Raw genomic sequence first — 12,906 nt, 5'->3', positions numbered from 1 at the left:
CTTATTTTACATTCATCCAAAATTAATCAAATAATGATAAGATAAACCTTATCATTCATCCAAATTTAATCAAATAATGATAAGATAAACCTTATCATTTAGTCATCTAATCCTAGCTAATTTTTGCCTTTACAGTTTATTATTGTAGATTATATAAATCGAAAATACATTTATTAATGTTCATGTTAAAATATTTAACATGTGGTATCAGAGCTTCAGGTTATAGATTTTTTATAATTTCGATATAATATTGCACATGCTGTATATCACTTTGATATTTCTTTCGGCCGTGAAAGATAAAATTATATACTACTTTGTACCAATATTATGCATCAATGCCACACATGCATAAAATTATAATTTTGATTCTGTGTAATATTATTGCATCAATATTCATGATCTATATATGAAATATATATATATATATATATATATGTGAAATAGCATATGTGAATTTCTGTATATTTATGCATATGAAATTGCTCCATTTTAAAAACTCTAAACTGTTTTTGAGATGAAACCGAATGAATGTTGTTTTCCTCGGGTTTGTTTATTCAAAAAAAAAAAAAAAAGACACATTTTTTATCTGAAAGAAAAATTACGATGGTGAAAAAGGAAAGTTGAAGGTATATGAGAAAAGTTGTATACTATGTGGGAGGTCGGCTGAGAACCTTCTCGCTAGCAGAGGGCTCTAAAGCCCACTGCAGCAGAGTTTCTGTGATTAAATATATATATATATATATATATATATATATATATATATATATATATATATATATATATATATATATATAAAGTGGAGAGGAGGTGGACCTCGGCAGCAAATGGAGGCTGGGGATGCCTTGTCGTTCTCCTCCTCGCTGGCAAGGACCACCGTGAACTGCCATGACCCTTGATGTGCTGCATGCTTATTGAGGAAAGAAGGAATTCTAGTGCGGCGCTAGTTTTTCCTAAGGAAGAATAACAAGCATAAGACTAGGGTTTATAAGAAAAAAGGTTTAGGCTGTAGGTTGTGGGCCGTTGACCTTGGCCCAGTCCAATTGTTTTAATCTGTTTTGAATCTATTAACAAATAGCAGATATAGTGCTTGGGCCGTGAATTCTGGCCCAGCCGGAGGGAAAGAAAAGTGGGCTATGACTTGGGCTCTAGCCCAGACAAGAGAGAGTAAAATGGGCCACAACCCAGCCTAATAAAAGAACAAAAAAAAAGGGAACCGGGCCTGTACTGTAGATACAGCCCAAGTCAACACATCCAGTTGACTTGGGTTTCGGTCCAGTTTGTTGAACTAGTCCGGTTCAAACTCGGACTAGTTAAATTAAAAATTATTATTTTATTATTTTATTATTATTTTATTATTTAAAAAAATCTGAAATTATTTATTTATTTATTTATTTATATATACATGTTATTATTGTTATTTACATGTATGAAAATTTTATTATTGATAAATTTATATGCATGTTATTATTGTTAAATACATGTATTAAATTTTATTAAATGTCATGTGCATGTTATTATTACATACATAAATCTTATATATATGTATGAATTGGCTCTTATTATCATGCTATATATAATTGTTTATCTAATATGGACAAATGATTTACATCAAAATTAAAGAAAAACTTAGTTGCCCAAAGGTACAAGATTTTCTTAAATTTTGGTGAACAATCATTAAATTTTATAGTAAGGTGGATATAATAGAGTGGACAATTTTGTATGTCAAGATCTACTCTCAAAGGAGAATCTTGATGACATTACTAGTTCATCTATCAAATTAAGGTTGGAGTGAACATTTTGTGTATCAAGATCTACTTCCAAATGAGGGTTTTGATGATACTACTAGTTCATCTATCAAAGAAAAGTTGGAGGGAACAATTTGTATATCAGAATTTACTCCCAAAGGAGAATTCTGATGATACACTTAGTTGATCCACAGAATTTAATATGGTGAGAACACTTTGTGTATTAAGATCTACTCCCAAAGGAGGGTCTTGATGACACTATTAATTCATCAATAATTATTTAAATTCTTATTATTGTTTATAAGTGTCTAACTCAAAGTATTATGTGACAAATATTTTCTTGTAGTAAATGTACCGACATCATTACATTCACAAACTTCATCAGTGTGTGGTAGTGATCTTGGCTTACTTTATGAAACCAATGGTTTTCTATCTAAGAACTTTGAAATGAAAGATATGGGTGAGGGTCCTTTGTAATCGGAATTGAAATCCTCTGAGATCGAAAACAAGGACTATTGGGATTGTCTCAGAAAAGTTACATAGAAAGAGTTCTTGAGAGATTTGGCATGAAAAGTTGCTCATTACTTGATACTTCGATATCAAAAGGTGATAAGTTTAACTTATCACAATGTCCTAAAACTGAGTGGGAGCGTAAAGAGATGGAAAAAATCTCCTATGCTTTGGTTGTGGGGAGCTTGATATATACACAGATTTGCACAAGACCAGACATTAGTTTTGCCGATTGTTCTAATAGTAGGAAATCTACTTCTGGATATGTTTTACTACTAGCCGGTGGAGTGATCTCATGGAAGAGTATGAAGCAAACTATCACTACTTTATCAATAATGGAGGCTGAGTTTGTGGTATACTTTGAGGCCACATTACATGGTTTATGGCTGAGGAAATTTATGTCAGAGTTTGGAGTTGTCGATTCTATAGAAAGGCCGCTGAGAATTTATTATGATAATTCCTCTGCAGTATTTTTCTCTAAAAATGATAGGTATTCTAAAGGTACTAAACATATGGAGCTCAAATACCTAAGTGTCAAGAAGGAAGTATAGAAACAAACAGTGTCCATAGAACATATTAGTACTACGCTTATGATGGCAGACTCATTCACGAAGGGTCTAGTAGCGAAGCAGTTTAAAGAGCATGTTGACAAAATGGGTCTTATGATGCAAATATGTTATTGAGCTCATAGATGTTTTATTTTACTTTGGACACTTAATGATATCTATTATGGTTGTTTTGTTTTTGTTTTCTTGTCTTTCCACTTCTTTTTATATTTAATAGTTTGGAAGAATGATGACAAGATAATGTCTGCAACATACATGAATTGGAACCCAAGGCATCATGGTATTAGCCTTAATTATCCCAATTAAAAATCATGTAAAATTAGTTACTAGTGTTATGGTACATGGAAGAAAATTTGTTGATTATATAACAGAGAACTGCCATGACTCACATCGGTAGTTGATTTGACATTGATATTACATAACTCATGTAATGTACTTTGAGGTATGAAAGTTTCAGGAAATGAATTTGCGCAGTATGATTAATTTCTTGTAATAAACTCATGAACGGAAAATATTATTTTATGGGCGTATAGGCCAAGTGGGAGAATGTAAGAGTTTTTATTTAAACTCTATGTCACGCACACCCATCTTAATAGAGTTTGAAATAGTTCAAACTTATCAAATAAAAGATGAGTGATAACGGGATAAGAAAACTCCTAAGAGATAAGATTAAAAATCTATATCTCTAATTATAGTTAGATATAAACTCTAAAATTTCTTGATGGTCAGAAATTTATAAATAGTACTGAAGAGTTAAAGGGTTCTCACATACAATATTAGAGTGCCTTTTGTCATCATGAGACACTTGTGAGACAAAGTTGCTAGGGTGATCCTTCTCTCATAGCCAGATCTAATTATTCATCAAACTGATGGAGAAATATATGTATTTATTTATTACTGTTTATTATTGTAGATTATATAAAATCGAAAATCCGTTTATTAATATTCATGTTAAAATATTTAACATCTTTCTCATAGAAATACTCGAGAAATAAAATATGTCACACACACCCATCTTAATAGAGTTTGAAATAGTTCAAACTTATCATATAAAAGATGAGTGATAACGGGATAAGAAAACTCTTAAAAGATAAGATTAAAACTCTATATCTCTAATTATAGTTAGATATAAACTCTAAAATTTCTTGATGGTCAGAAATCTATAAATAGAACTGAAGGATTAAAGGATTCTCACAGACAATATTAGAGTGTCTTTTGCCATCATAAGACGCTTGTAAGGCAAAGTTACTAGAATAATCCTTCTCTCATAGCCAAATCTAATTATTCATCGAACTAATGGAGAAATATACGTATTTATTTATTACTGTTTATTATTGTAAATTATATAAAATTAAAAATCCATTTATTAATATTCATATTAAAATATTTAACATCTTTCTCATAAAAATACTCGAGTGTTATAAAACTTTTGAAAGGAGAGAGAAAGAGATAGAGTTCAGAGAGGTTATGAAACTTATGAATTTTTTAAAGGATTCAACGATATATATAGGAGTACAAAAGGGACTATGCTTTTGACGACTAATACTATGCATTTGACGGCTAGCTCACTATGCTAGCACTATGCATTTGACGGCTAGCTCACTATGCTAGCACTATGCACTGTGCATTTGATGGCTAGCTCAAGGTGGTTATACAATTTATTTTACAACAATATTATTTTACAACACTCCCCCTTTGGATGACCACATATAATAAATATGTCTCGTTAAAACCTTGCCAAGGAAAAACCATGTGGGAAAAAAATCAATAGCAAAGGAAAAAGAGTACAATATTCATGTGTACCGTAAAATACTTTAAGATTGTCTCATTAAAACCTTGCAAAGGAAAATCCAGTGGGATAAAACCTTAGCGAAGGAAAAAGAGTACAATCAGTATACGTCTTCAAGACATTACTCCCCCTGAAAAGTGCATGATAAAAAGGTCTTCAAGTTTTCGCATTCCAATATTCTGCACAATCTTCTTAAATGTTGCAGTTGGTAATACTTTTGTAAATAAATCTGACAGATTATCACTTGATCGTATCTGCTTGACTTTAATTTCACATTTCTCTTGAAATTCATGATTATAAAAGAATTTAGGTGAAATATGTTTGGTTCTATCACCTTTGATATATCCTCGTCTAATTTGAGTAATACAAGCAGCATTATCTTCGTATAAAGTTGTTGGACTATCATTAATCACTGGAAGACCACACTTTTCTTAAATATGTTGGATCATTGATCTTAGCCAAATACATTCTCGACTTGCTTCATGAATTGCAATGATCTCAGAGTGATTTGAAGAGGTAGCAGATAGTGTTTGTTTGACAGATCTCCATGATATAGCAGAATTTCTACAAGTAAATACATATCCAGTTTGAGATCTACCTCTGTATGGATCTGAAAGATAACCTATATCTGCATATCCAACTAATTGTGGACTTGAACCATGTTAATAAAATAATCCCATATCAACCGTACCTCGAAGGTATCGAAAGATATGTTTAATGCCATTTCAATGTCTTAGAGTTGGTGCAGAACTATATCTTGCAAGTAAATTAACTGAAAATGCAATATCAGGCCGAGTGCAATTTGCAAGATACATCAGGGTTCCAATTGCACTGAGATAAGGTATTTCAGGATCAAGAATTTCTTCATTGTCTTCACAAGGACGAAATGGATCCTTCTGCACATCAAGTGATCGAACAACCATTGGAGTACTCAGGGGATGAGCTTTGTCCATGTAAAAGTGTTTCAAGACTTTCTCTGTATAATTTGACTGATGAATGAGAATTCCATTTGGTAAATGCTCGAGCTGTAGGCCGAGACAAAATTTCGTTTTGTCAAGATCCTTCATTTCAAATTCATTCTTTAAATATGTAGCGGTTCTTCTGATCTCTTCAGGAGTTCCAACAAGATTTAGATCATCAACATAAACGGTAATAATAACAAATCCGGAGTCTGATTTCTTAATAAAAACACATGGGTATATTGGATTATTCTCAAATCCTTATTTCAATAGATATTCGCTAAGGCATTTATATCACATGCGTCCGGATTGCTTTAACCCATATAAAAATTTTTGAAGCTTAATAGAATACATACTTCTAAATGTACTCAGATTAGAAGCTTCAGGCATTTTATATCCTTCAGGGATTTTCATATATATGTCATGATCTAATGATCCATATAAATATGCAGTGATCACATCCATCAATTGCATATCCAATCTTTTTATAAATGCCAAACTGATTAAATATCTGAATGTGATTGCATCCATAACAAGAGAGTATGTTTCCTCATAATTAATCCTCAGTTTCTGCAGGAAACCTTGTGCAACAAGTCGTGCTTTATATCGCACAGTTTCATTGCTTTCATTACGCTTACGTATAAATACCCATTTATATCCAACGGGCATTACACCCTTTGGTGTTTGTATAATTGGTCCAAAGACCTCTCGCTTTGCTAGCGAGTTTAATTCAGCTTCAATAGCTGATTTCCATTTTGGCCAGTCATTTCTACATCCACATTTTTCGACAGTTCTTGGCTCAATTTCTTCATTACTTCTGGTAATGTCAAGAGTCATTTTATATGAAAATATGTTGTCGACAACAGTTTTATTTCTATTCAAAATTTCTCCTGTACTCATGAAATGTATCGAGATCTCATTATTTTCAGGTACCTGTCCCTCTTCAAGGGAAGGCATTTCATGAAATACCTCTTCAGGAGGTTCTTTCTCAGGAGATTTACTCTCTTCAGGAGCATCAATTACTCTTATGGCCTGTGTTGGTATGGACTCTTCAGGAGTACCAAATTCATTTTGTATTTTCCTTTTCCGAGGAATTTTGTCATTAGCACTAATAGGCCGTCCACGCTTCAGGCGTTACTTACACTCGCCTATTGCTGTTTTGGCAACTTGTCCTTCAGGGACTGCAATCCTTGTTGGAACATTAACAACAAGAATATATGATTTTACCACACCTTTAGTGTCAGTAAATACATCTGGTAATTGGTTTGCAACACTTTGCAAATGAATAATCTTTTGAACCTCTTGATTACATTCTTTTGTACGAGGATCAAATTGGAAAAGAGTTTTATTTTCCCAAGTAATTTCCTGTCGTGCTTCAGGCACCGACTTCTCATTACCCAATGTTGGAAAAATGGATTCGTCAAAATGACAATCCTCAAAACGTGCCTTAAACATATCCCCTGTAAGAGGCTCAAAGTATCTGATAATAGATGGAGAATCAAACCCAACATATATCCCAAGTCTACATTGAGGGTCCATCTTTGTACGTTGTGGAGGTGCAATTGGAACATATACAGTACATCCAAAAATACGAAGATGAGAAATATTTGGTTGCTGACCAAATACAAGCTGTAATGGTGAATATTTGTGATATGCTGATGGCCTAACTCGAATTAATGATGCTGCATGAATTATAGCATGTCCCCAAGCAGAAATAGGAAGATTTGATTTCATGAGTAAAGGTCTAGCGATTAGCTAAAGTCTTTTAATCATTGATTCAGCTAAACCATTTTGAGTGTGTGTGTGGGCAACTGGATGTTCAACATCTATTCCTATTGACATGCAATAATTACCAAAAGCTTGAGATGTAAATTCTCCTGCATTGTCCAATCGAATAGTTTTAATTGGATAGTCAGGGAATTATGCTCGTAGCTTAATTATTTGTGCAAGAAGTTTAGCAAATGCAACATTTCTAGTGGAAAGTAGACAAACATGTGACCATCGACTTGATGCATCAATTAAAACTATAAAATATCTGAACGGTCCACTTGATGGTTGAATAGGCCCACATATATCCCCATGAATCCTTTGTAAAAAAGATGGAGATTCAAATACAACCTTTCAGATAGATGGTTTGATAATCAGTTTACCTTGAGAACATGCAGAGCATGGATATTCATTGGGTAAGATAATCTTCTGATTCTTTAGGGGATGCCCATACGAATTATCAATTATTCGTCTCATCATTATTGATCCCGGATGTCCAAGGCGATCATGCCAAGTCATAAATATTTTGGGATTAATGCACTTCTGGTGCATTACAACATGTGATTCAATTGTTCTCATTTTTGTATAATACAATCCAGATGAGAGGGCAGACAGTTTTTCTAATACGAGCTTCTGACTCGAAATTATTTTAGTAATGAGAAGATGCTCTGTATTGTCTTCGTTAATAGTTTCAATATGACAACCATTACGACGTATATCTTTAAAACTCAATAAATTTCTTCTGGATTGTGAAGAAAATAGAGCATCATCAATATAAAATTTGGTGCCATTAGGCAACACAATATAAGCTCTTCCGGAGCCTTCAATTAGATTCGATAAACCAGAAATGGTATGAACATAGGCTTTACTCAATGTTAGATTTTGAAAATATTTTTTATCCTTAAGAATTGTGTGAGTTGTAGGACTGTCAGCCAGACATACATCTCTATTATTCATCTCAGAGATAGAAAGTTCATCAATAAGACTCATGATTCTACAAAATATATAAAACTTTCATTACTACAAAACATTGCAGAATATAAAAATATTTTATAAAAGAAATACATTAATTAAAAAGGAACACTTCCATGATCAACTCTACCACTAGAATCCTTAAAGAAATCAGAAATATCAAGTCTTGTAATATCTTCTCCATCTATAGAATCTAAAGCATATGATGGTTCAGCAAAATTTATTTCAAATTTCTTTGTTTTTTCTTTTATAAAAGATTGGTATAAGTCAACCAAGTGCTTAGCTGTACGACATGTACAAGCCCAATGTCCAGTCATACCACATCTATGGCATCCATCTTCATTTTTCTTTAAAAATTTGTTTTGAGGACCTTTGCCCTTCTCTTTATTGAACCACTTCTGGTGGTACGGTGTATATCTATTATTATCCCTTTTAGTGTGGTCACTTCTAGGACCTCCACTTCTATAGTTTTTCTTACCACGTCCACGTCCTCTTTTTCTTTGAAAAGATGCACTATTCGCTTCTGGGAATGATGTAAATCTAGTACCATTCACTTCAGGAAATGATATAGAACCAGTAGGACGTGACTGATGATTTCTTAACAAAATCTCATTATTTTGCTCAGCTAATAGAAGACAAGATATAAGTTCAGAATATTTTTTGAACTTTCGCTCTCGATACTGCTGCTGCAGGAGCACATTCGAGGCATGAAAAGTAGTATATGTCTTCTCTAATAAGTCATCATCAGTGACTTTTTCACCACATAATTTCAATAGCGAGCTAATTTTAAAGAGTGCAGAGTTATACTCACTAACACTCTTGAAGTCTTGCAACCTCAGGTGCATCCAATCATGACGAGCTTTTGGGAGGATAACAGTTTTCTGGTGTTCATATCTCTCCCTTAAATCATTCCACAAAATAAGTGGATCTTTCACTTTTAGATACTCAGTTTTTAATTCTTCATGAAGATGGTGCCGAAGGAAAATCATTGCCTTAGCACGGTCCTGCAGGGACCCTTGATTTCCTTTTTTAATTGTATCTCCCAGGTTCATCTCATCCAGATGGATCTCAGCGTCAAGGATTCAAGATAAATAATTTTTTTCAGAAATGTCAAAAGCAACGAATTCCAATTTTGTAGGATTTGACATTTTCTATATATATAAATCAGGAACATAAGTATGTTTAATATTTCATATTCATTTTGAAAACTATAAAAATATATTGAAAAACTTACTTGAAGTAGAGGACTACTAGCTTCAAAATCGTCAGAACTTTCGTACTGATAACGTGTTATAAAACTTTCGAAAGGAGAGAGAAAGAGATAGAGCTCAAAGAGGTTATGAAACTTATGAATTTCTTAAAAGATTCAACGATATATATAGGAGTACAAAGGGGACTATGCTTTTAACGACTAACACTATGCATTTGACGGCTAGCTTACTATGCTAGCACTATGTACTATGTATTTGACGGCTAACTCACTATGCTAGCACTATGCTAGTACTATGCACTATGCATTTGACAGTTAGCTCACTATGTTAGCACTATACACTGTGCATTTGACGGTTAGCTCAAGGTGGTTATACAATTTATTTTACAATAATGTTATTTTACAATATCGAAAAATATTGAATTTTTTTTTTCTTTAAGAGAAGGAGTAGCTTCTTTTTATCTAGCGTAACCCTGCTTAACTGCTTCCGATAAAAGCTTTTATTTCTTATAGTAATTATGGGATCATAGCGATGTGATTTCTGCGATCATTACTAGTGATATAAAATTAGACCGATGTACATATGCAAGCATGAAAGGACCACCAAAACTTGAGAGTTCGAAGATAGTCAGAAGTTAGGTACAAGCTAGCTAGGGCCTAGCAGGCCTAGATCGACTGAGGTCCATTGAATGGGTATGGGACTAATTAAGAGCCTCCATTCTCCTCTAAAATATCGACTAGATCAAGTGTTACATTGACCACCTACCTATTAAAGCAATAATTAATTAACAAGCAGAAACAATTAAATATAACAGACAAACGCAATCGAAGCAGTGGTAGTACGCTGTTATTTGGATTCTGGAATTAATATCGCTGTCCTTCTATTAATTAATTTAATTACTGCTTTTTACTAATGCTGATGATCATATATACATGATATATACATATACATGATAGAAGCCTTGATCCCAGCTTAATTAATTGGCTTTAATTGTTTCAAGCCTTAATTAATCAAAATTAATGCATTGCTCAGCTATCATTAAGTACTAATTCCAACGACAGTTGCCCTTGAGTTATTTCTCATCTTCCCCGTCGACGGAACCAGGCCAACGCGCCGATCGAGTGGTTGTTTACATTGAATTCAGAATAAAAGCCAGGAAAAGAGACGAGTAAGGGGTCATAGGCCAGCATTAAATCTATCAGCAATTCCTCTCAACTCACCAACTTTTTACTTCTTTTAGTCTTTAATTTGGAAATTTATATCTGCATTTTAATTAATAGATCAGCAGCCGCGCGGGCGTTGGGAGGACACCGGAATTGAGGTTGGCTTTACATCATCATCATGTTTTTAGAAAACGGGTTGGACAATCGGTTGCTATATATTATTATTGATTATCGATCCTATATTTTTTACTTGAATGGATGTGAGCCCGATCGAGTGTGTGGTCCATATGTATTGGACAAATGTATCCACACAATATATATAGGTCGATCGACATATCATGAACCACATGGGTGTTTTTTTTTTTTTTTTTTTTTTTTTATAATTCAATTTATCAAAAGGCAGTACTAAAGTGTTTTGGAACTGCATATTGCACCTTGCAAATTATATATATATTTTTTAAAAATATAGCTATTTCACTTCTTCTTTTTACAAGTTTCAAATGCAAATTAGTTAGGTTGACAAATCTTGTGATAGAACTGAATAAACTAATGTAGAAACCATGATGTTTTTAGAATTAATTATCCTGTTTTAGCAGTAGTACAAACCAACAGAATATATAAAATCTAGTTACGACACTTTTAAACAAATTGGAGCAACCACATGATGATCAGTGCTGACTCTAATTATGCAGATGATCATAATTATGGTTTTTGAGTTATTTTTCCCCAGAGACTAAAGAAGCAAGCAAAGGAATTGAAAGACCAAAGTACTTGGCTGTGTATACATACATACATGCATACATGTATACCAAAATCTAAAAATCATCGTTAATTCGTTATTCATTAATTACCTAGACGTATACAGGCTTACTTACCTGGGGAAAATTAAAAAAAAAAACAAAAAAAAGAAAGAAAACCCTTGAGAAGCATTTTTTTAAAAATACAGCATGCAATATATATGCATGCAGGGAGTAATGAAATATCATACTAGTAATTATAAATTTATAAGGATTACAAGTGACCACAAGAAGTAATGACAAGCTAGCTGCTAGCAGATAATTTCATGGCTTCTGCTTCTGGGTGTAGATATAATCGAGGTGAGCAGCCAACGTCCTCCTCTTCAAGCATTCCTCCTCTCCAAGTCCTTCACAGCTCTCATCCACAGCACGAACGTGCTCTGCTTCCACAAAATCCTATTAGGAAAAAAATGAAGCACCCATGAAATCAAGCTCAAATCAATAATCCGATTTTACACGAGTCTAAATAAGAGAAGAAAATTTAAATTCAACCAACCCCATGATGGGTATTTGCTGGAGTCGCATCAGCAAAACCTGGCTCTGGGCGGGAAGCATAGTTCAGCGTACTGGAGCAGAGGAGGAGTGCTATCATTAACAGGCCGGTGGCGACCTTTGCCATCTTTGATTTACAATAGAAATTTGGGATAAGATTCAGAGACAGCCGCACAGAGAAGAAATTACGAGCGTAATGATCAATTTATAAGTAGTCTTTCAAAGACAGATGGCTGTGTGAACCTGACGAAGTGGAGCGAGACTTTTACAATAGAAGAACCTTACGTACTAGAAACTTGATTAGAATTTAAAGTTAAGAGGAATATAAATTGTAAAGTCGGAAAAATTGGAAATCAACAACGACCACTGTAATTTAACCAGAAAAGAAACCAGAGAAAAAAAAAAGGGATTTGCTGGAATCCTCATGGATATGGCCGAGGACTTGCTTTGCATGCTATATATAGAATGAGATCATGACTCTTGAACCGAGAGAGAGAGAGAGAGAGAGAGGTACGTAGGGGATGGTCAAGATTAATTTGGAGCCTATATATGCTTCTAGATTCTAGCCTACCATGCTAGTTAAGGACTAATTAATCTGGATAAATGATGGGACTATATATACATGTTAAGGGCTAATTTTCTAATCTCTAGTCTCTGTGGTAAAATATATATGTTATATTATAAGTACAATACGATGAAAGAAGTAGAAAGAGGTGGAAATGATGAAATCCAATTACAAACAGTAGCTAGCCAATAATACACCCGCGTATTGTCAAAATTACGTTGATCTAAGGTTTTGTAGTTAAAATGAGTCTGCAAACTAGGCCAAGACAAAAAAATCTAGCATGAATTATATATAGTGCTAGCTGCACGCACAAAAAATCGAGGCCATTCTGTTACGAACGAAGAGTATGAACGTATATAATTAGGACCAG

At 33.6% G+C, this 12,906-nt stretch overlaps 1 protein-coding gene across 1 annotated transcript; it reads right to left on the bottom strand.

Moving 5' to 3' along the window:
• Nucleotides 1–11,433: 11,433 nt before the first annotated feature.
• On the bottom strand, nt 11,434–12,466 carry LOC122301409 (phytosulfokines 3-like). The gene is made up of 2 exons (XM_043112749.1): nt 11,976–12,466; nt 11,434–11,875 (listed from the first exon to the last, which is right to left on the bottom strand). The coding sequence occupies exons 1-2, from the start codon at nt 12,096–12,098 to the stop codon at nt 11,744–11,746; spliced, it is 255 nt and encodes an 84-aa protein (XP_042968683.1). The 5' UTR covers nt 12,099–12,466; the 3' UTR covers nt 11,434–11,743.
• Nucleotides 12,467–12,906: the final 440 nt, after the last annotated feature.

The sequence above is a fragment of the Carya illinoinensis genome, chromosome 1 (assembly GCF_018687715.1).
Source record: "Carya illinoinensis cultivar Pawnee chromosome 1, C.illinoinensisPawnee_v1, whole genome shotgun sequence".
Taxonomy (NCBI): Eukaryota; Viridiplantae; Streptophyta; class Magnoliopsida; order Fagales; family Juglandaceae; genus Carya; species Carya illinoinensis.
Note: the sequence above shows the minus strand (reverse complement) of the source record. Positions and strands in the feature narration are given on the sequence as shown.